Genomic DNA, 24,820 nt, shown 5'->3' with positions numbered 1-24,820 from the left:
AAAAGGGATTGATCATATTAATCAGAAATGAGTACAGCTGGGATGCAGTGAAACACGCAAGATCTCTTTGGGTGTGTATGTTATAGAAGTATCTACACTATTAATTCCATTTCTTTCTGAAAAACACTGGCATTCAGTTTTTATGACTGAATTTTGCTTAACAGCTTATATAATCTAAGATGGATTGTGATTTAATACTAAGACGCTATTCAGGTCTTTCCCACATTTTAAAGATCTTAGACTGTGTATTTTTAGAGACTAAAACCAGCTGTTAGCCAGAGATCTAGACATATTTTACAGTACTGTGATTATCAGTTATGAACTAACATTTATTATCACCACAGAATCATTGATATCTTATGGAGACTGAATTGGTAATGATGACGCTGAAAAAAAACCTGAGTATGAATAAATGATAGACAGTAGGCTTTCTCCATGTCTTAGTTAAAAGTAAGGGATAAAAGCTTTAGAGAAATATTTGAGTTTAATATTAAGTGGAAAGTAAGCTATGTAAGGTAACTGATTCACAGTGTTATTTACACTAAGTCTTGGCAAAAAACAATTAGGTTTGTTCTTTCAGTAGTGGTCCAGATTTGACTACAGCTCTTCACTGCTCATGGGTATCCCTTTAACTTTCAATTGTATTCACAATCTTAACTCATGGATTCATACTTATCGCCTTAAAGCTTAAGACAGTTCAGTGACCCAAATTCTAACCTAATTCCAGTAGATGTGAGCCTGGACCTTTGAAAAACATCCTGTAGATATATTCCTTCTCCTTCAATGCATTAAATTTACAGAAGACCTGCTCACTGTTTAACTTACCCACTGCCTGGTTTATGGCAGCAAATGAATGACTTGATTTGATGGGCTGAAAGATGCAGGTTTGAAGGGAAACTAGAATAATGGTGCTAACACACCAATTTTCAAACAAAAGTACACCATGCCTTTAAGTGAATTAAAAGGGAGGATCTCACTCATGTGGTTAATTACTGATTCTTGCTATAATCTCAGGAGCAACCACCATCATAATTAATGCATTAACGTGTTTGTTTTACCGGGATGAGCAATATCCGTGTTGACTTTTAAAGCCTGGAATATTGGTTTTGACATTAGCTTACTCCAGAGATTTGCAGATGACTGAGATCTGAAGAGCCTGCGGCCTTATTCTCTTCTTCCTTTCCCATTGCAGAATGGGAGTAAATCCTTTAAATCAATGGTCTTCAGATCATATCAAACTGCTGCAAGTAGAAAAAGTAATAGGCAAAATCTGAAACATACCAGATAAGAAGCAAAGCCATGCAAGTCAAATGTCTCCCAGACACTGGGATGGGCAGATCTTGCTGTGCCATCATCCACGGCAAGCTCCCACAAAACACACTGCACACATTTTAAAAACACAATTATCTTATTTTCATGTATATAACCTATGGGTAGTGTAGAAAAATCATGACTTGGTGGTTCAATGGGAGTGTGACCTTTGTGCATGTACCACACAAGGGTCTAACCCATCTCTATGTAACACAGAGATGCTCCCCACCTCATAGCATTGCTGACACCTATCCCCCAGCCCATTGCTCTGTCCTCACAGCCATGCTGCCTCTGAACTCCTGTAAATTTTTACTTTTTGTGAAGAGGGGCTGTTTGAGAGCATAAATCATCTAAAGACTTCCAAAGACCTGAGGAGCATCTTGTGGCGTGAAAATATGAATGGAGAGGATGTGGTGATGCCGTACTTGGTCTGGGAATGGAAAAAAAAAGAGAGATCTGACAGAAACATAAGAGTAAGAACTGAGAAGATCTCTTTCTTTGCAGCATTACCAGCCTCAGCCATCCCAGGAGACAGTTGTGGAGCTGGTGCTGGCTCACTTCAAGACCTTAGTCCAGATGTCATGATTTATTCATAGCATAGGAGAGTGAAGTTTCCACACATTTACCATTGTGACATTTCCCATGAATTCTAGTGGTAAATATATATATATATATAAATCCAAATATATGCAGAGACACTGACTCTTGAAAAAGAGATCTGGTGTGCACAAGCATCACCCTCTCCCTTACCCCCAGGAGTGTACAGTGGAGTCAGAGAACCTGAGTACACCCCTGTCTGCAGCCTGTCCCTTCCCTTGTTGGCATCAAACACAATGTGCTCTGTGGCAGGCAAACCAAAGTACAGTTCTCAGCAAACAAGCAGAAACCTGATACTTGTAAGCTGTTCTTTCCTTCTCAAATCAAAAGATGCTGAAGCTGGAAATGTGATACTTCCAGCTTCTGCTGAATGTTTCTCTGCCCTTTGCTAGTCCTGAGCTGGATGTCTCCCTGCTAGGGCTGGGTGAGAGCTGGGACTGTCATTGATGTAGCCATCAAGCAAGGGGTCAGTCGTCATGTGACCTCTGAGAACCCACCACTCTCTCTGCACCAGAGGTGTGAGGTCCTACAGCACGGTGGACAGATCACTGCCCATCTCAAGCCTCAGGTACATTCAGATATGCAGATTCTGAGTTCAACATCTTTGTCTTCTCCTAAAGGAGAAGCACTGAGTAGAATAATGGTATGAAAAGCAACGGCAGCTTTGAGATCTAGTCAATTTTCGAAAATCAAAGAAAACCAGCGACAGCAGGTGCAGGTTTGTTGGTTTTACTCTTTTCTTTTTTTTCCCCACGAGCTACACCCGACGTACACGTTGGGTAAAATCCCGTGCAAATAGGAGCCCTTCCCTCGCCGATCCCATCCGCTGGCTGTACTTCACTTGACAGGGAGGTGCGAGCAGCCGGTAGCCAAATTGTCCCGGGCTGGACACCAGGAATGGGCGGACAAACACAAAACCCCCAACATAAGCAGGAATAAACAAAAAAATGAAGGAATAAAAAGAGCTGAATCACGGAAGTGCTCTCGTCCCTGAGCTCTGAAGAAGCCCCCCCCGCCCCCGAATCACCCAGCACTCACCCCGCTCCCACCCGAACACGGCGAACCTCCCGGCCCCGACTTTCGAGCCCCCGCCCAGCTCCTCCTCCCTCGCGGCCGCGGCCCCGCAGCCCGCCGGGGCGGAACCGGACGCCCTACAAAGCTCGCGCCTGGTGGGGCGGGCGGCAGAGCGGCGCTGGGAGGAGGGGAGGCAGCTCTTGGGGGGTCGGCCGCGCCGAGCTTCCGAGGGGAGAAGGGAAAGTTCTGACTCAGTCCCGCCGCCGTCCCACCGCGTGCTGCCTGTCCCTTTCTCCCTCTTCCTCGTCCCGGGAGGAGCGGCGGGAGATGGAGGAGCCGTCCCCGAGGAGTCGGATCCGCAGCCGGCGGTTTTGGGAGTGAAACTTTGCGGCGGGGACCGGCGAAGGGCGGCCGAGCACCCCTCCTCGGGGCCGGCAAAGTTTCTCGTGGCCGCCGCCCGCCCGCGCCCCCTGCCCCCGGCCCCGCTGCTATGGCACCCGCCCGTCGCCGCGGGGCGAGCAGCGGGCGGCCGCCTCCGGTTGTCCGCGCGGCGGCGGTGGCGGGGGGGCGCGCAGCCCCCGGTCGCCGGGCGTCCTTCTCCGGGCGGCAGTGACCGCCCCGCCGCCCGCCTGCCCCCGCCCGAACCTCCTCGCGGATGGGGACGGGCGAGGGGAGCCGCCGCCTAAGCCCGATCCAGACGCCGCTTCACCGGAGCGGCCCCATGTCCTCCACCTCTCGCCGCGCAGCCCCGCAGCGCTCCCCGCCGTGAGAGCGGCGGACGCCCGGCTCCTCCCCGCAGGTAAGCGCTGGGGGATGTGAAGGGTGCTCCGCGCCCCCGAACTTGCAGTGCCTCCGCAGAAAGAGGGCTCTTGGCCGAGCTCCGGCTCTGGGGGGGCTTGGAGGCGCTCCCGGAGACCTGGGCGGCGGGGGGTCAAGCGGGCAGGGGAGGAGAGGCACACGGGGTTGGGATTTGTTTTTATTTTTCCCCCCTCTCTTCCCGAAATAGACTTTGTTCCTCCCGCACGGAGCCGGCGGCACGCTGGGGCTGCCGCTCCCGTGCAGCTGCTACACCCTCTTTTGTCTGCTTCGGCTCCGGAATAGTTTGCGCTCTGCCACCGCCCGCAGCTCCCCGGCCCTGGCAGCTGGCTCCGGGCTCGGCCACGCTGCCCTCCCCGCCTCGGGAAGTTCCCCGTTCGTCTTTATTGCCGCCCAAGTTCGGGTTTTCTTCAGCTTTGTTTAAGGAAAAATGGTGGTGTGACGAGTGCTGGAAAGGCGAAGCGCGCGGACAGCAGGGGGGTTGCACGCCTCCCTCGGTGTGAGCGCAACTCGCTGCTCGAGTAAATCGCTCCCTGGGCATCCAGAAGCCGCTCTGGGGCAGGGTTTGAAGCGGAAGTATCAGGAGCAGGTCGGGGGTGCTGAGGAGGTCTCCTGATATCTATCTCCTGATATCCTATTGCCACAACCATTGTTGTGTTGGCGCTGAATTCAGCGAGTGCAGAGCTGAGGTTGCGGGAGGGATGTCCATTGACACCTGGGACTGATCGTCATTGTTAACCACTGTTGTCTGCTTCATACGGAGGATATAAAATATAACTGCTTTTCCACTTCAAAAACGAGAGCGTTTAGACAGAAGTATTCTTCTAGTGTGTCGTTTTGTATAATGTGAGCTTCAGAATAACCTGTGGTCATGTGGTGGACACTGTACTTACAGTGCTTATGGGACTGAGGGCTGTATTGCTCAAGACTGTCCTGCCACCAAAGGTGGTGTATCCTCTGACTCACCCTATTTCAGGATCAGCGCTCTGGCACTGCATTGTTAATCTTCATTAACTAAATGGTGCTTCCCAGCTGTGAAGGGAAACCGAGTGAGTACCCAGATAGAAGCAAACAGTGCATTTATTTAATTGTTTTCTTGTGCTCCTCCTTAGAAGGTACAAAAAACGCCCCAAAACTGAAAATTTTATTTCCACTGAATATCATTTGAACTATTCAGCAATGAAGCCAAGGGGTCTTTTGGGTTTGGAACACTTTAATGTTCTTCTAGCAAGTATTTTGCTAGAAGATAACTTAGACAGCTTATTTGACAGTAATTTGAGATGTGGGAAAAGATGTGTGGTAGGTAAAGCAGCAGTTTGAAAAGTAAAATCACATATGATTTTTATTTTGTTAGCATGTTTGTTGCTCCTTTGTTGGTTTGCACCAGCGATCCAAAGGAAAGCTGCAAAAGGAATAATGATGTGGGAGTTCAGCATGCTAGAATTATTCTATTCCATGTATAGAAACAGTTCTGCCCAATACAGTCTCGCTAGAATTGCAACTGAATTCATTTTTATGGAAGCTCTGTAATCAGATTATAAGTGGTGGGCTGTCTGGATTTAATCCTGTAAAGTAAGGACTGAGTGAGCTCTCTTCTTGAAGCACTGCAATGTATGCTGACCCTCATGCAGGTGAGTAGTACCAAGCTCTGTCTCTAATGATTACCTGTGGTGTAAGTTTATTGCACAGAGCAATAGGGCAGAAACTCCATTGAAACAGTTCACTGTTTTAGCAGCATTACTGGACCTTTCTTGGACCAAGCTGTATTGTAACGGGTTCTGCTTCCATTTTCTTAAATGCACCTGTGCCATACACAGTTATTCACATCAACCACATCTTGTGGGTTGTATGATCTCGATTGACTCATGCCTCTTTGGGAACAAAAGAGGGAAATAAAAAGTGAAAATTAGTTAAGGACTGGAACGTACATAGGAAACAGCAGGAGGAGACTTCTACTTCTCATAGCTTGTTCAGTATATTTTAGGAGCCAAAAATCTGAAATGCTGAAGATCAGAGAACACTTCCAGTAGAATCATTGAAACCAGATAAAGATATGATATAAAAAGTATGAAGCCTAGGAGCTGCTGTCATGAGTAGCTTCCTATTTATTTATTTATTTTATGGAATGCTGTCAGTCTTGTCTATGATAGGAGTAGAGATGCAGTGGAAATAAGAGCTTGATATCCTAGGTAGTGATGTTGTGTACACTTGACTTGGTGCCATTATGCTTCTTAAACAGATAAATTACTTTTGTCTATAGGTTTTTGATGTCGTGGCTCTGGAATGACAAGAAAACTGCAAGTCTCTTTCCAGTGTGCAGGATCAGGCACTGAAACTAGGATTCATTTGTGAAAGTATGGGCATCTTGTCTCAGTTTAGGTACTGTAAGGTGTTTCAGATGCTGGCATGAGGCTGGCAATGAGTCTAGGGAGAAGTTGACCCCTTGTAGAAAGGTAACTGAAGGCCAGATAGAAAATCCTGCTAGGTAGTGTTTATGCTGTTATTCTACACAGAGACCTTCAAAAGGACTTGAAACCTTATAGTTAAGATTTGTGATGCTGCAATCTAATGGATGTGGGAAGACATCCCAGATATGCCACTGCTGTGAGGATTCAGGGAGGTTCTTCCTGGTGTGTATTTACCAACAGAATCTTTGTACTGCTTCCTGCACCGTGACTACCTTATGTTGCTCAAGCGGTAATGAAGAGTAATCAGTAACAACTGGAAATCTAGATGGTTCATATGCATCTTTTTATTTTAAAATATGTGCACTTTCCTGGTCCACTAGAAATTGAAGGCATTGAGTTAGTGCTTTTGTTTTAAGAAAAGAATAAAGTAAGGAGACATTTCAGCTTTTTTCTCTCACTAGCACATCACCCACACAATCTATGGGTAATTAGGTTCTTAATAAGTGGATTGTAGATTGCACAGAGAGGTGAAATGCTGACAGCGCCAGTGAATGAAACTGCTGAACAGATGTTTGGCACAGCTGTTACCCTACCCACTAGTTTTAGTAGTCTTCATTTTGTGGAGCTGGTGAGAATAAGCATTGTTCTTAATTTCCTTCCTGGGACTACAGTCTGACTGTACAGAAAGCTTGTTCTTCTGTTCTGCCGCCAGTCATTTCTATATGACGCAAAGTTCGGTACCTGTACTATCACTGTATTTGTTGTCTCTTCTCATCTCAGTGTACCCCAGCAGGAGCAGATAAAGTAGACTTGATGGCTGAACACTGTGTTCAGTACTGAAATATTCAGATTATACTGGCTGGTATAATTATATATTATACCTATATATCCTATAGGTATAATTATGTTATCCTACCAGGACTTTATTGCAGGATCAGTGGTTTTTAAACTTTGTGTTTTTGCTTGGCTACTTTTCCTTAAAAATCAAATGTTTTTTTCCTCACTTTTTTTTTTTTTGCACAGCCAGCCAAATGAGATGGATATCTCATAACAAAGAGCTGCTTGTAACCTTTCATCTACAGTACTGGCAGAGCGTGTTTGTATCACTCAGTATTCTTATTTTGATCTTTTGGTGATAGAAATATTACAAAGAACGTGTGGTTCTTTTTGAAAATAATTCAATAAGCAGAAGATGTGAAAAGGAAGGATGAGTTTCCTTTAAGTCATCATCTTTATTTTTCCTCTGTTTCATGCTGGGAAGGTTTGTTGTAACTAAAAAAGTGTGCCACAGAAACACAGGGTCACCTAACCAAAACTGGGCACCTGAGGATCATGTCATCTTCAGTGAGATGCAGTCATGCAGCAGAGAATTTAGGGAAGGTAATGCCAAAAAAAGGCTTCTGGGAAGCGAAGCCATGAACTGCCTTTTTGTGCACAGCCACTGAGAATTGTTAGGAGGACTGTTAGGCAGTTGTCACTTCACTCTGTGGTGTCCATTCTGATAAACATCTCATTATTTGTATCCCACTGGAGTTGTACTCAATTATTCTTTTTATTTTCCTCCAATTAATTAAGTAGAAACAAAGGACATTTTTTTTCCCTACGTTTTGTTTCATTTCTATCCCACTGAGCTTCACAATGATACTCTTACTGATTCTGAGGAATGAGGATTTGATTGTTTCCACTTGAAATGCATTCTCTAACCAAGCAGATCTTAGAAATCACAAGAGATGGATGACATAGTGTAAGTTATTCTCACTGCCACTAGTTTAAAGGCAGAGAACTCGAGAAGAAAAGTCTCCTTTCATGACTTTTTTTTTTTCTTAGCTGTTTCACAAAGACCATTGGACTAGGCATCCCAGTGATGTCGTTTGAAAACCCATGAGTAAAAAGCGTTAATATTTAAGCATTTTGAAAGAGCATATTTCCATAAATTCACTCTGTCTGTGAAATGGGAAGGTTATTTTCAATGAAAGGTTGATACAGTTGGGCACTAATGTCCTATGACTGGTGGGAATTGGTTAGTGGCTTTTAATTCTTTAACGCCAAGCAGGAGAGGTTTTCACTTTGATGCCTTTGACTAATGCTGGGATCTGTGGTGTCAGCTGAGGGAGCAGATATGAAATCAAAACAAGTGGTTTAGTGATTTACAATGATGGTAGCACAACTTCTCCATTAATGGGGGAGGGCAAAGGTCATTTTGATTCTTTTTATTTATTTATTTATTTTTGAAACATCAAAGCAGATTAATTAGGAGGCAGTTAAGAATCTTTAGTTAGTCTTGATGAATTTGGTGTAATAATGATAGCAGTAATAGAATTTGATTTTTGTTTTCAGATTTTCCTTCTGAGTGTGAATAAATGGTTGCCCTTATCTGTAATCAGCAGCCCACTGATGAAGAACAAATTTGTATCTAATTAATTTTATTGTTTGTATTTTGCTATGTATTGAATTGAGAAAGAGTGCTGTTACTTGCCCATCCGTCCAGTTATATTTGTAAAATTGCAATTCAAAGCACTTATATTTTTTTCTCTCTTTTGTGTAATTCAAAATAATGAAGGCGAAAGGGTGTGTTGTAATTTAAAACAAGCAAAAGAAATACCAATCAATTTTGAAATGCTGTTACTGAAAAACATCTACCAATGATTTATTAGAATTCTGTGTGTGAGAAACAGCAGGTAAATGAATAGCTCTCAGAACTGCTAGAATGTTATACCATTTTCCTGCGTACTGGAAAACTCATAATTAAGAAGTAACTTTGTATCGTCAAGGCTTTGTCTTCATACAAGTTGGCAGGATTGTCATGGAATCGCATACTAGCCCAGCAGTTGACTTGATCCAGTTACCAATTTTTTTTTCTGTATCTTCCTGTCTCTGCATGGATACATGAATAGATACAATCTATCTTTCTCTCTTGCTCGGGTATGAAATTCAGCGTATATTGACACTGCAGGGAAACGTAGGTTTTATATATTACTTTCTGAAGAGGGAAAAGAGTAGCACTGCGTGTTGGGGCAGAGTAATACTGCAGCAAAGAAGCTTTCCTAAGTTAGCGTTCCTAGGAACAGGCAAGGTGTACACAACTTGGCTGCTATAGGTTTTTTGCACCATCTTGTGCTACACATTCAGTATTTAAGGTGTCAGGCTACTTTCTGATTTTGGAATAAGATATGCACCAAGGAACCACACTGTCCTGTAGACATGAATGTCATGGTAGGATTGTTTGAGGTCAACTGAATAAACCTGATACCATGTGTGAGATTTGGCAGATGTGTACTTTGTGCTATAAATCTTAGAATCATTTAGGTTAGAAGGGGCCTGCGTGATAGTGTATTTAACAGTTGACTTGTTTCACCTGGGGTATGATTATACTTCTGTAGGAATAAGGAAGAAAGCAAGGTGTGAGGTAAGGAGGAAAAAAATAAAATAGAAGGGGCAGAAGAGAAAAAGTGAATGTCAAAGGGGAAGCTGAAGGAAGAAATGAAGGCAGAGAAATTATGAGGTAATAAATAGTATATTAAAAGGTGAATGTTGCAAGATTCAATGATGTTGATGGAAATAGGCTTAAATAATAAATAGGAAATTACAAACAATATATGGTGGTGTTTCTTTTCTGATGCATTCCTATCTTTTGATTATGAAATGAACTGACAATGAAGAGGTTGTATTCTGGAGGTGCATTTTAAGTTATTTATTTTCTTCTTCACTGTATATCAGAATATATTGATCTATGAAAGTGACATTAAATAGTTCTTGCAGAAGATGCACTTAAGCTAATTTAATCAACCTATGGAGATGCTGAAGGATCTAGAGTGTTAGGAGTTGCTGAGGTCCCTCAGTTTTTCAGCCCAGTGCAGAGGAGGCTGCGGGGCCTCATAGCGTCTGCAGCTCCTTACAAGTGGAGTGGAGGGCAGTGCTGATCTCTGCTCTCTGGTGGCAGTGACAGGACCTAAGGGAACTGCATGGAGCTGGGTTAGGGAAGGGTCAGGGTGGAAGTTAGGAAAAGATTTTTCACCAGAAGGTGATTGGGCACTGGAGCAGGCTGCACAGGGTACTTAGTCACTGCCTCAAGTGTTGGAGTTTATTCCCATTCTTCTTCTAATTCAATTTTATTCTCATGGGACATGGTCTCATTAGCCAGTGCCTCTGGAGGAATAACTGCCAGGTCCTACATATGTTGATGGATATAGATTCAATAGGCTATACAATATTGGAACGACACAAGTCACTGTTTTCCAAACCACATGTACATACAATACACCTACCGATGAAATTACAGAGAGAAGAATTTATTTGTTAGGAACAAACAATTCTGTGTTTTGCAGAACTCCAGTTTGTAGTTTTTCATTGTCCTCTGTAGAGTTAAAATATGGTATTGGAGAATGGGTTTATAGCTAAGACTGAGTTTCCTTTTCATCTTAGTTCCTAATATAGCGAAATTTTTTAATTAAGAATTTTTTTTCTTGTGAAACCTGGAGATTCTGATGAGGTGTCGTATACATTATGTAATTCTTGTAAAAGAAGTGCAGTGATCACAGAGTCAGGATTATGTTATGGGAGACTGAACCCAGATGGAGCTTTCCATTAATGTTTTCACTGGGGTATTCCTATACTGCCTTTAAAGCTACAAATGTTTTATTACTGTGCTTTGTGATATGGCTTTGTGTTGTGTCAAGTTTGTTACTTTTCTTGCCTTCTCCAAAGAATTTTGAGAATATCCAGCCTTTGTTGTTATGTCTGTTTTTAGTCAGTGTACATGGTGCTAGGTGCTTACTCTGTGATAGGGAAGGGAGAGGCTAAAGGGAGCACCTGGAGCAGAAGATGATCTGCTGTCCTTCCGTACAGGAGTTAGACCTAGTACTGCATTATTCTAATCGTTACTGTGCAGAGTTTTGAATAGAGCTTGACATGCATGGTTTTCAGATTTGAGCTAAGGGAGGATATTTTCAGCTCAGAATATTGAGTGCTGTGGAAACAGCCTAACACGTCTCTTAATATTCAGTGAGAAGCTGGTATCAGCATCAATCACAGGTTAAATATGTTAAAACTTGTTGAGATGATGGACTTCAAAGTTCAGTTATAAGCTTAATTTTCTAATTCAGTAATTGTTCCTTTACAGTTGAAGAAGCATCTACTGGGAAAAATGAGGAAGGCAAGGGGAAAAACAAACAAACAAACAAACAAAACCGAACTCCAGTAGTGCAATCTGTGAAGTCAGATGGGGAGAGAGGTTGGTAAAACCAGAGCCAGGGGGGCACTGATGTTGTGGAAGGTTTGGTTTAGAGGATTTTAGTGATGAGTCATTTGTTCTGGAATTAGCTAGGGATGTTGCGCTTCAACAGTGAGAGTCTGCTGGGGAATACCCAAGTGGCTGAAATCCTTCTAGTATTTAGTGGCTTTTTTTTTTCTTTTAGTTTAGATGTTGTTATTGGAGATCCATTGTTTTATATTAATAATCTTAGAATCATAGAATCACTCAGATTGGAAAAGATCTTAAAGACCATTAAGTACAACCATGACCCAACCATACTACCCTAACAACCCACCACTAAATCATGTCCCTGAGCACTACATCCAAATGGTTTTTAAACATACTCAGGGATGGTGATTCAACCACCTCCCTGGGGAGCCTATTCCAGTGCTTAGCAACCCTTTCAATAAAGAAGTTTGTCCCGATATCCAACCTAAACTTAACCTGGCACAACTTGAGGCCATTTCCCTTTGTCCTGTCAAGCTGTGCTGCTGTGCAGTGTTTTGCCTAACCGCATGGATTAGATCCAGTTGCCCACATTCAGTAGCTCTGTGCTGTACAGAAAGCTCATAGAAAACACAAACTGTTACACTTTCTTTGCCTTACACCAAAAACTTTAAAAGTCAGATATAGTTCATTCTTTGACAACTTCAGGACTATGAATACAATGATGCTATGAGGACAGAACTGTAGATGTAAGGGAAGATAGGTCAGTACTGTAAGAGCAGTCACAGACATTATTTTCTAGGGGTAAGCCCACGTTCACAGATAATGTTGTAGACAAGCGGCAGGGAGACTTCCTTCTTATCTGAGTAACTGGAATTATGAGAAGTGGGTCTTACCATGTCATGTGGCTGGAAATGCATGTGGCATTAATATCATAGAACTGTTTCCTTTCTTTGATGAGTCTGAGTGTCCCTTGATGAGACTGAGTGTTGTCACTTGCCATGATTAGCAATTTAGAAGGGAAAGATATGTTTGGGTGACTCTCAGGTCTTCAGCAGTGACAGCGAAGATTTTGACATATAAAGTCAAAAAAAAAATATCAGTAAAAAAAGCCTCAGGAAAGAGGTCTGGTCTGCTTTTGTGGCTATTAGTCATTATGATCAAACTGTAAAAACAAAAAATATGAGCCTCAGCAGAAGTCTGAGAAACAAACCAACCTGACTTTCATTGAACCTTCAAAGATAGTATGACTTCATGTTGTAGCTTTGGGAGAATGGTAAAATTGAAGCTGATAAATGGCTCTTGTTAATCATTTCGTATTTGGCCTTTGTTTTAGTTTTCAGGATACTTTATTGTCAGACTTCTCAAATTGTTCCTTCTCAGTATGGGTTTTGTTTGTTTTGGCTAAGACTAGCTGACATAGTTATAGCACAGCAAATCTTAATTCTGCCTGAATAGTTCATGAACAGGGAGCATGAAAGAACATGACTAGCCAAGCTAGTATTGCATAACTTGAATGTGTCTGAATTTACTAGGGCTATTCTGGCTCATCTGATGATATTTTCTGCTTTTCTCAAGGAAAAAAAAGCAGCTCTTCCTTATGTATATCCTCTTGTGAGGAGAGTGGGGGGCTTAGGGACCTGTTTCTCCTTGTGTTCTAAGAAATAAAAGTAAATCAGGTAGTGAACTCAAACCACCCTCCTATATTGTGTAGATATTGACAAGACACCGGTGTGTATTACAACAAGTAAGAGTCTTATGAGCATGATGCTATGTGAAATGCTTGATAATAGCTGACTATGTTCCTCTCTGAAATAATCCTTCAAACACTTGAGATTTTCCATGTCCCTACATCACTTTGTCTTGTGTGTATATCTTAAGAGGTCTATCCCCTCCTCTTTTGTTTCACGTATTCCTTTTCATTCTCTTGCTACTAAGAGAAGAAAATACATGGAGAAATAAATGCTGGCCTCCTGTGTGACTCCTGCGAAGTTAGTGTATAAAGCTGTATAACTTTCACCAGTCCACTAATACATATGAAAATGGATTTTCTGCTGTCATGGCTCACATTTCCATCAGTCTGAATTTTTAATTTTAATGGAATGCTATTGTACCAAGTCACAAAAATGTTAGAAGACTGGATAACACACTGAGAACTGGATGATGCAAGTTAATAATCATCTTTTCCTGCTGTGATCTCTAGAACTCCATAGAAGGGCTGAATTCTTCTTTGGTTGCTATTGCTGCGGTGGTGTGGTGAGATCCTAACCTTGTGAAGTGAAAGGCAGAATTCACATGTATTTTGACAAGGTTAGGATTTAAATCAGTGTGTTAGGTACTCATGGTCCTAGTAAATACAGTGTACTGGTTTTTACATGGCCCAAAAATGTCAAAGATGCTTTCTGTGAGTCATGCTTTCATGACACAAGTAAAGCAAAACAACTCTCTTGAGTTAGAAGGGTTTTAGTTCAAAGCCGTAAGAATCAGTTTTCACTAATCATTTGCCATCTTGAAGCCTCTAAAGCTTTCTGGAATGTATTTTTCTACAAAGATGACTTTCTAGTTTATCTAAGCTGTGTTACAGTGGTGTTTTTGTTGTTGATTTATGATTGTAAGCGTATGGATTTTAAAACATCTGTCTTTTAAATTTCTAAATGACATTTCTAATGTGCCTGGCTAGAATAATAGCGAGGAATATTTCTATCTACCTTCTTTGATTATAGTAGGATAATATGCATGGTTAAGTAAATTCATCAATGTATGAAATAGATTGTTGATTTTTCTTATTTGTGATACTTAAACTTGTAATGGTAATGTAATGGAGAAGATGTCTCATATAGTCCAGGACAGATACTCTTTAGAGAACTCCTAGAAGTGCCTTAACGCTGATATGAAAGATTGTCTGAGGCCACTAAATCTCAGAAGGTCAGATGTTCATTTGGCAAAAAGCTGCCCATTGCTGAAAGCCCATATCCCCTACTTGCAAAACAGTAGAAAAATCTCAGTAACCTTTTGATCCCAGTCAGCTTAAGCAATAAGCTTAGAGTTGTAGGAGAGAGTGTAGAAATGTGCAGATAATTTACTTTTCTTCTTCTGGCTCTGCAGTCCCATCTGTTGGGGCAGAAGCACTGGAATTTTCTTCCCCCCTCTGTGACATGACCTTCTGCTTCACATGCTAAGAGGCAGTGAGGGTGAGAGGTCTGTGCGAACAAGGCTTCTCTCAGAATGCGCTCTAATAGCTATTTGCTGTGTTTTGGAGTAAACCTATTAAGTCATTTTATCTGCTCAGTAGTGTTCAGTGATCCAGAAAAAAACTCTTCCTCCCCAGTTTTGATGTGAAAAGAGGTAACAGAGCATGCACGTGTCCATTCCCACAGTGTCACTAGGAACTGGTTGAGATCTTCATTGACTCTGCCATAGGTAAGGGCTGCCAAGGTGGACTTGTGTTGGCTGTGAGTGTGGTGGTTGGGATCCATTAGGCTTAAAGTGTGGTCTTAAGGAAAACAAGTTTAGAAGAAAGAGTTGTTTAAGCGGAATAAAAACTGTTGCATTCCTGTGCTGAACAGTTTGTACTGCTAATGTAATTCAAGAACCAGTATTAAATTCATTGTGCATTTCTGAGCTGTTTTAAATGTGGAGTTGTATACCTAAGCCGTATACAGCAGTATGTAGAAATAAAGTGTTCAAATCGTAGTGGTCTCACTATAGAAACAGAGGCAGAAGAATCAGATGATGAGTCTTGTTCTTGCCTATGGGAGAGGTAAGCTGTCTTTGGATGACTTGCCTGATTGTGCCTTCCCAAAAGTTCATAGCCATCTCATTCATGTATTATTTTTATTCCTTTGGAAAATATGGTCTCTAATTTCTTTTCCCTCAGTTTGCTTTTCTGAAGAATGGAGGAATTTCTGTTTGAAGCTTATCAGTCATAAATACTCATGAGGGTTTTTCGAGACCTTTGAATGAAAAGTGCTACAGAAAATCAAATCAGTATTATGTATGCCGACTGGGAAGAGCTCTGTGAATGTTGGTGCCTGAACAGAGTCTAACAGTAAATGCTATCTTCATGCACCAAAATGCATTGGAAATAAAAATATTTAAACAAAAATTAACAGTTGAAATTGGTTACATTTTTAGTAATGATACAGAAGTTAGAGTTAAATATCCTTAGTTATGTCAGCAGCACACAGACAACTGTGATCTTTTCTGGCCATGAGCATGTTTATTTTTTGTGGAACAGTCTTATGTTTGTTTTTAAATGGTACTTTTCCATCAAAGGTATTATTTTAAATTGATTATTTAAGTTCATTATTTGGTCAAACGCAATGGCTTAATGTTAATTTTAGGCAAAAACGTCTAGCTGTATTGGTAAACAGTTGTTGGAAAGGCTGATACTGTTGTGACAATGCTGCTCTCCCGTGTAGCTCCTTGGATAAAATTTAGATTGCATGAACTTGGTGTAGTGAATGGGATGAGTGTGGCTGAGTAGTTTTGAAGTTCCCCAGACACACTGCACAATGCCTTTACTGTATTATTTATGCACAGCAAAAGTTGGGTTGATGCTGGTAAGCCTGTTTGACAAAATTATGTTCTCTATTGTGATGCCTGAGATAATATGGGCACCAGACATGGGGTGACTTTCACAAGGCCCAGTACTCACAAGTTTACTGTAGATGAGCTGTTCCAGATGTAAGGCTGGATAATTTCTACAAACCCTGTTGGGTCAGAAGCAGCTGTCACACTACAAGTTTACATTTAATGTGCAATACTTCATACCAGCAATTTGGTAATGTTTTTGATGATTCAAAGATTTGAATTGTCTTCTACAGCTCACAACTGGATCACTTCAACATTCTCTGAACTGTTTCTAAGTTGAAATAGAAATCTTTCTTTTGTCTTCCTTTGCATCCTGTAGGAAAATTAGTGGAAACTGCATTCCTGATTGAATGTTGGTGTTAACTGTGCACTGAGCAGGACCTTGAAATAGATGACCACTGAAGACCTCATCCAGCCTAAATTATTCAGTGGTTTAAGAAGTGTGGTGTTTTTTGTTGTTATTGGGTTGTTGTTTTGTTTTTTTTTTTTTTTTTTTTTAATGTGAATAAGTCTGCACCCTTCAGAGACATGTTGTTAGACATTAATATAGCTGAAGCCTTACTGAAAGGGATCTGTGAGCACTTTTTTAGTGGCTGTGGAGATGAGGTTAGCTGTCTCTCGCTTCTGTGAAGGTTATGAGTTCCACCCTGTGAAACGGAGCCCCCACCTGCATTCCCAGTTGTTGGCTCAGCAGTTTAGGAGTAACTGAGCCTTACTTCTCCTTGGAATAGGAGTGATAGCCCAGCAATGTGCACTCCTTTTGTTTCTTAAAGCCTCTTGTGTGTAGAATGTTTTTATACCTAACAGTCTAAGTCCATCAGGGCTACTAACTGATAGTTAGTTTTGACATAAAATTACAAGTCACCATGTTTGCAGAAAGATAGTTTTGGCATGTTTATGGGATAGTTAACCAGCTGGAATAGTCTCCAACTGATACCTGCTGTTAGTGCTAGGGAGAACTATTGTGTTGCTTGTATATTTACTGGGTTAGATCTCACTAACCCAGTAAATATAAGTAAGGTGTCTCACTTTATATTCATTGATCATAGAATCTTAGAACAATTTGGGTTGGAAGGGACCTCAAGGATCATTAGGTTGCAGCTTCCCTGCCACAGGCAGGATTGCCAGCCTCTGGATCAAGTACTAGATCAGATTGTGCAGGGCCTCATACATGCTGGCCTTGAACACCACCAGGGACAGGGCATCTACAACCTCTCCGGGCAACCCATTCCAGCAACCCTGTCTACCTATGTAAAAAGTTGTTTGTAATCTCCCTTTAAACACTGGAAAGCCTAATGAGGCCAGTGATCCTTTCAGTATTTCTTGTGGTCCATGGGAGAAGTTCCAAAAACTACTGGGTCAGGAACTGTCAAGCCATCATGGTTCATTCTCATGCCTAGCCCATCGTTAAAAGATTAGCACAGTTTTAAGCACTAGGGGGGATTGCAGGTTTGATTGTCTTTCAAAGCAAAATGCTTGCAATCATTTCCTAAGTTTTAAAAATTTCATCTTTCTGTGAACTGAAGGCATCAGTGAAGGGTGAAAGTAGAAGAAAAATATGAAGGATTACATCTTTAGTAGATATTCTTGAAAAACATCTGCAGGGGGGAAACAAGAACTGCTGAAGAATGACAAATTTTTGTAACTGTTTTTTTTCATTCTAATATTCAGGGAAAAAAGGAAAGCAAGTCATATTGTGTGCATTTCCCCCCCCCCCCCCCCCTAAACACCCCCCCAGTGAACTATGGGAGATTTCATTATGCTTAGTTTGACTTTAATTACAAAAACTGTTCATCTGGAGTGCATGTAACTATAATGAATGTTAACCATCGCTCTGTTTTACATTGAAGTGCTGAGAGCAGAGAAAGTAGGAGGTTTTCTGGAGACAACATCAAGCACTCTTGATGTGGAGACTCAATTTTCTCATATTGATTTTTAAAAATTGACCTTCTAGGTTAACATAGTTTTCCTGAAAATCGAATAATTTACATTTAATATATGTAGCTTATATATTTTGATAACTGTATACTCTGATCTTTCACTTCACTGTTAGTGAATTGCTAGACTTTGCTATCAGAGATGCTTGGACTTAATACACTTGCCCCAGATCTAAGCTAACGTTAGGAAACAGTGAGTGGACAGCAGTGGAGCATAAAGATTTTCCCTCAGAACTGTTCACTTCATGTCCAATTTAATCAAGTGGGTTTATAAGGATTTTGTCAATCACGCCAAGCCATGCTAAAAGATAACTCCTATTGGGTGAATGTGGATAAGCAACTGGATTTCAGAATGTGAGGACAGACATAAGGAGTGACTTATCTTGCGCTTCCTTTAGGATGCAGCTTCTTCAGACAAGTGGCTGGACTTGATACCAGCATGTGAATAGCAAAACTTAGTTTTCAGAAGAGCCCTTCATCTAACAGCTGGCTGTGCAAAATGTAGTTGTTTCTGTCTACACATTGTGATGTCAGACATTTTAATTATCTGCTTAACTTGCATCATGCCATCTGGAGAAAATACTACCTCTGCAAAAAGAAATATAGAAGAGATGTTTTATCCATGGTGGTAGGACTTTGCTTTGTTGTTATTTGTTTTTGTTAGCTGTAGCTCAGAGTTCAGGTTACAGCATCTCATTGCATGATCTAATTGTGCCCAGAGGCTGCAATTCTGGATTGTAATGAAAGGGTGAAAGACTTATTATGGTCTGCTCAAAAGATGTTGGTTCTTTATTCAAAGGCTTGACAACAGAGACTATCTGATGATTGTTGTAAACTATATGCTAATTATGTTTTAAGCCCAGGTGTTTGGTAATACATGCTAGCTTTATATGTAAAGCTTCTGGTTTTATTTGAACATTAGTATTTAGTCATTTTCATTTTTTGAAATCGCCGCATTCACTGATTATTAATATAATGTACATTTTATTTATTTCTACTTCTGTAAAACTATACTACCTTTCACCTATAGCAGGTATTAACTTGGTACAGTGTCTTTAGCTTTTGTATATAGTAATGTTTATCAGCCAACCAATCTGTTCAGTACTGTACTGTCTGAAACCCTTCAGGTCTTGGGACAAAAAACTGAGTCATGACAAGGAGAAGCAGGGGAAATTAAGGAGAAGAGTGAAAACCCATACTGAGTTAGTAATATTATTAAGTCTTTGTTCTCCCTGTAATAAAATGTTGTTTTACTTGTGCATATTTTTAAGGTGTTCTACTATATACCACATAATTTAGTGGACTTTAGTGTTTGCTTTGTTTTAAGGTTGCTTTGGATTAGGACCTTATCATCAGTCTTAAGCAGAACATTTCTCTGGGAACATCAGACAATGTGAGGCATCTCTGGTGTACCTCAGAATATCATTCTAACAATATTTTAGTGTAACTTTGATAAAAACCATCACAGGATTTTTCCTGTTTCCTATATGGAGGTGAGGAACTTACCAGCCCTATTTCCAAGAATTTGAATATGCATGTTAACACAAAAAAAATAACCTCAGGCGTTGTGTTAAAGGAAGTCTGGAAGCAAGCCAAAATATGGCTTTTAGTTTACAGAAGCGTATGACAAACCTAGGTTAGAAGGATATCCAGAGAAAATATTTTTCTCTGCGATCGCACTATACTTAATTGCAGTCAGCTTGCTGAGCATGAAAATATACTACTGGTCCAAGTCATTTTATGATTCTAGGAGACATCTTTTAACTAATATTGAGGATTTGTTTCATAGGATAGTAACTGCACTGTTGGAGAAAGTGAGAATGTAGGGAGAGAGTTCAGGGGATCTACAGGTAGACAGATTCTTTTCTTGTGGAGAATGTACACAGATGTGTCTTGAGGAGGAAAAGGGGTTGTCCTCTGTGATCCCCGGACCTTGCTGAATGAAAGGCATTATTGAATTCTTCTTTATTTACTTTATTTTTAGAATTAAACTTTTTAGGCAAATTGAAAGTATTAAGTGGTGAGAAAAAAAATAATGTGCTTAAAAAGAAACAAATACTTCTACTACGTTTTAACAACTACTTCTATTTGAGATATGGACTGCTGGTTTTTGTTATATTTTTTGGTGACATATTGTTGATTAATGAATAAGCTCATAGGTGCCATTGTGCCTGTGGGTTAGCTGCTGCTAATAACCTAATGGCTGAATCATTTGCATATGACAAATGTTAGAAACTTTACACAGGACTACTTACAAACGTATTTATTCAACTTCTTGTTCAAGTGTCTCCTTTTAACAACTTTGCTAAGACAGAATGAGTCATTCTTTCAAATAAAATACCAGTTTAGAAACATCATATAGCTCATCTGTTTTGTTGATAAGCAAAACCATATGAAATTTTGCACATAATTAGATCTGCCAGTTTCTGTGGAGTGATGGAATTTTCCCCCACCATTCAAACAGTAGAATAGAAAACTGTAGTATTCTGAGCTTCCTTCTGCAAGTTCTTGCCAGTTCTAGCAGCCTTTTGTCACATAAAAAAAAAAAATCACTTTGATTTTAAAGGAGGCAATTTCAGGAATTTAGGTTCACTAATGGCATTCTCCTTCTGTCAGTAATGAAAAAATTCCTAAGTCCAAATTGTGAGACTGTAATTTTATTTTACGTACAGTGTACAGCAGCTCTGAAGAATTTACTGTAATAGTTCTTTGACCTCAAAATGAAGAAGAAAGCTACTGCAGGTAAGTAGACATTTACAAATTAGGCTCTCTGTAGAAGTTTATGCTAAATTTGTAAACATAAAGCATTCTTTTGTCACTATAGAAATAATAATTTAAGTTCCACAATTCCTTTGGGTACATTAAAATGAGTCTTTTACTTTTCAGGGTTATGAAAAGATCAGCATTTTTAAGTTCCACTGCAATTATCATTGTATTCTTTAATAAGCCAATTTAATGCTGAAGCATGAATGTTTACAAATGAATAACAAGAATGGATCTCTTAGGGTTTGAAATGGACAGCCTCCAAAGTCTCCTAAGCTTATAAATAATAAACCCTAGTAGCAGTTGTTTGCTTTGCTGCCTTTTCAAAATATCAGGCATTACTGACAAGAGAAAAATTGAGTCACATATAACATTCTGATTCCATTTGAACTGATGGCAGCTTCCTGTTGCTTGAACTTAGGATTTAACCTTTTGTCTTGTTATGTACTTTCAAAGCACAAATCTGAACATTCAGATAACTAATTGCATAGACAGATGATTGAAAGTTATGCAGAGCTTGCAAAACATAGTTGGTGGACAGATAGAAAATCTGGAGGAGAATGTTAACCCTAGCACTTGTTAGCTGCCCTACTGCTCTCCCACTAAATTCTTCTCCAGCTGAGGTAAATACATTTAACAGTTCAATAACTAAATGGCTGAACAAAGCATGAGTTTCTTCAGCTTATAGCATACCTTGACTTACCTCTGTGTTTTGTCTAGGGTAAATAAGATGGGTTGATTTACTATTCTCTTCTAAAATCCTCAGCAGTGTTACAGGGAGAGGTTAGCTCCTCTTGGTATGGATTATAATTATAATTATTATTTTTTTTAATGGAATGTGTAGTATGGGGCATGTGAGAAGACCTTGATGTTACTTAAGCAATGTTGATATGACTGCAGGATTGAAGGCATCTTTACACCAGATTTAAGCAAACTGTTAAGGGCTGTTAGGGATGGTCGTTGCCAACAGCAGTTCCAGAGTTTGGCGGTTCCTTCTGCCCAGCATTTTGTGCCCAGCCTGGGCAGTCCTGAAACCCATAGGTCTCTGTCCCAGACCAGTGGACACAACTGCTTCTTTCTTTTGCAGGTTCCACTGCTGGTAAAGCTGAATGCTTACCCCTGGGATGTGCACTCAGGCATATCCACTCCTACAGACTTTTGTAGGCAGGGTGCTGCCTTCAGCAGCTACCCACATACTGTACTTCCTGGAGTGATGTAACAGACAAGTCTCTTAAAATCCCAGAACCCTATGATTCTTCTTCCTCTTGGCTGGTAGAAACTGACTTACCCAAGTCTGCTCACCAATCCCCCCAGTTGCTTGCATTTCATCTTTGACTGGATAAAGTTAAATGGAGGAGGTTCTGTTGTTCTGTTTCCTTGATCTCCTCTTGACTGTTAAGCACGGATTCAGAAGCATGGGAAACATTATAGCGGTTACAATGCTAATTGATGCCAACTCCTAACATTTTTGGCATAACAGATCTCTATCTCAGATCTTACATTTCTTCCACTAAAATTGGCACCCAGAATGGTTCATATCCTAAATAGGAAAAAAAATGAAGGTTGAATAAAATGAATGGAGAAAGTACATAGCACAGATATGATGGACAGGATTAGGGGCACACAAACCCAAGTATAGGGTGTATGGGGAAAGGTAAAGTGTGTAGAGATCCAACTAGATCCTAAAAGATTAACAAAGAAACATGGCAGTATGATTTGAGAGATCCTTGGCAACTAAGCGAGAGGCAGTCAGACCCTTCCTGAGGAAGGAGGGAGATGTTGGCAGATGCTAATGTGAAGATGGCACCTAGGGAAGTGAAGGACTGTGAGGAGGCAACTTCTTCTACAAAAGCATCAAAAGACATTCAAAGGAAACATCTGAAATGCTGTGTGTCTTGTTTTTGAGCCTCCTCTGGGATTTTATAATCTGTGAGTATAATCAGCATTATGTACTATGTGTTACAAGATGTATTTTTCTTAAGTTTAAAAGGCATCCATACTAACAGTAAGTACTCAAGTTAAGTGGCACTGCTCAGTTTTACTTGAGTTGTTTGTAATAGAAATAGTAAGGGCTCCAGAGTGATTTCCTATGAGGAATATTTCCAATATTCCTGCATTGAACAGAATATAAATCACAGCAGAATTTCTTCTGTGGTATATTTGTATTCTGTAGTGGTCACAGCAACAAAAAATAGCCCCAACTGGGAAAGTACTGATTATGTTGAAGAACCAATTTTCAGCCGCATCTTATTAATATCTTTGTTACAGGGGAGTTTTGTTTACAATTTCTTTCTTTGTTAGGTTGGGTTTTTTCCTCATCTCAGTAGATAACCTGAGAGAATATGTATGGCTTGAAATACAGCTGTGGATTTTTATGATAGTAAGATGCAGATGTTTTGTTCTTAAAATCATTTTCAGATGTAACTATTTTGATAAGCAGCATTCAGAGACTTCACATTGTTGCCTAAGTGTTTTTTTGCAAATGTGGAATAGAATCTTGAATTCTGAGACACTGTTGAAAATAATAAATCAGGTGTGACTGTTTATTCACTAACACAGATTAATTGAATAATAAGCAGACAATGCGAACATTTGTGGTTGCTCTGTATATATTTAAAAAATACTGTGAACAACAGGAAAATCGTCTTAGAGACAGACATTATCTCCTTTTTTTCCACTAACTTTCAGGGCTAGTTTAAGGTTAATGTATGGCTGCTTTATTCTAGTGAGCAAATGCTTCATAGTAGGCTTTTCATTACCACTGATTTCTTCTAATTTTCACTTTTCATTCTTCTGATTAGGTATGCTCTGTTATCTTAATTTGTTATAGTACTTGCCACATTTTCATGCATATGAAACATCTTCTTAGCTAAAGGAAATTGTCTATCTCAGACACTGCCAAGGGTTTCCTAGCAGGGAGTATAGGGAGCACATGATTCAGTCATAGGCAGCATGGAGGACTTGGACCCATCTGTGTAGAAGATTTGCTTCTTAGCACAAGTGAGACTGCTTAAGACATCTGGCTGTTGGTAAAACAGATTGCTAGAAAGATTGATAGAATTACTTGGTGGAGACATGGAGAGAGGTGAGACCAGATTGGGCAGTGACTTTCAGTAGCAGTCTGTCAAGGCCCTATGAGTTTTGGAGATGTGAGCATATGGTGGGATGAGGACAATGGGATTTGGCCTCGAAAAGTTACCTTTCCACTAAAACTGTAATTAGTTTTATTTTTAAAAGTCAGTTCATTTTGTCTTCTGAATTTATAATTGTGGTTTTCAGCATGCGATCGTTGGTCTGCAAGGGGAGTAGGAAGATGGGCTATGAACAAGACATTCATGAATGATGAATAGGAAAACAAATTCCAGAGAAGGTAGCAGAGGAAAAAAATAAAAATAAAAATAAAAATTAGGCATCTGAGAACATTAAACTTTCAAAAATCACTGATCTAGAAGATGGATATCTTGGTAGCTGAATTACAGGAGCTCAGGCTTTCCTCTTCTTTGCCATAGTCTTTCCTAAGCAGTTTAGCTTTTGAAAATGGGATTTGTTGTTTGCCTTTTGTCTGGCAGTTCAATAGACTAATACTGCATCATGCAGTTACTTAAGCCTTTTCCTGGAAGACATACTTTTTTTTATTATTTCCAATTTTATGGCACAAGTGATTATGGTGTACTTCTAGCTCAAATACCTATTGTCTGTGTATTCAAAAAATAAGAGGAGACATAAAAGCATTGGAAATCAGTGCCTAATGTTTGTTTTAAATGTTGGAACTTGAGTGCTCTTGTAAAACAAAAAGTGTTAACATTTTCTATGTCACTATAGAAAAAAACATCTTAAAAGCTGCAATCTGAAAAAATCACATAGGAAACAGTATCTTACTGTACAATAAATATAAATAAATATAAAAATAAATGGCAAATATGCACAAAATCCACAAAATTAAAAAAAAAAAAAAGAAAGGGACCATTTTCAATTTCTTTTCAGCCATTAATTTAACAAGTAAAAAAAGTAAAAAAAAAGAAAATATAGTGTTTTTTCTTTTCTTTTTTCCCTCTTTCTTTAGCCATGGTTAAGTTTTAAGAGGTTTCATCAAGACTTAGGCCTTGCCCTGAATGCTGTTTGCTTTGAGAAGTCAGCATAATCAACTTCCTTTCCCCATGACGTGTTGCAGGCTGAAAATTTCA

General features: G+C 40.1%; 2 protein-coding genes across 4 annotated transcripts in view; one reads left to right on the top strand and one right to left on the bottom strand.

Moving 5' to 3' along the window:
- Positions 1 to 2,510: 2,510 nt before the first annotated feature.
- LOC107311709 (uncharacterized) lies at positions 2,511 to 4,388 on the bottom strand. Its single transcript, XM_085542514.1, has 3 exons — positions 4,249 to 4,388; positions 2,947 to 3,625; positions 2,511 to 2,792 (listed from the first exon to the last, which is right to left on the bottom strand). Exons 1-3 carry the CDS (start codon positions 4,386 to 4,388, stop codon positions 2,598 to 2,600), a joined length of 1,014 nt encoding a protein of 337 aa, XP_085398640.1. The 3' UTR covers positions 2,511 to 2,597.
- The window catches only part of TMEM200A (transmembrane protein 200A), a 50,484-nt gene continuing 28,721 nt past the window's right edge, over positions 3,058 to 24,820 (top strand). The window contains exons 1-2 of one of the 3 annotated variants that reach the window (XM_015858550.3): positions 3,450 to 3,721; positions 20,546 to 20,615. The gene's annotated coding sequence lies outside the window, so the exon portion shown is untranslated. Of the gene's footprint in view, positions 3,722 to 5,075; positions 5,370 to 20,545; positions 20,616 to 24,820 lie in introns of those variants that run through there. The other 2 variants (XM_015858549.3, XM_085541666.1) reach the window with 2 other exon arrangements.

The sequence above is a fragment of the Coturnix japonica genome, chromosome 3 (assembly GCF_054131305.1).
Source record: "Coturnix japonica strain WE chromosome 3, WE-NBRP24, whole genome shotgun sequence".
Lineage (NCBI taxonomy): Eukaryota > Metazoa > Chordata > Aves > Galliformes > Phasianidae > Coturnix > Coturnix japonica.
The sequence above is the reverse complement of the archived record's forward strand: the minus strand, read 5'-3'. Positions and strand labels throughout refer to the sequence as shown.

Coding starts and splice junctions, on each gene's coding strand:
- LOC107311709 (XM_085542514.1), bottom strand. CDS start 4,388: ATGGTTGTGGCAATAGGATATCAGGAGATAGATATCAGGAGACCTCCT. Junction 3,626..4,248: donor GCGATTTACTCGAGCAGCGA/GTTGCGCTCACA, acceptor GCTCCGGTGAAG/CGGCGTCTGGATCGGGCTTA. Junction 2,793..2,946: donor CGTGTTCGGGTGGGAGCGGG/GTGAGTGCTGGG, acceptor CCTGGTGTCCAG/CCCGGGACAATTTGGCTACC.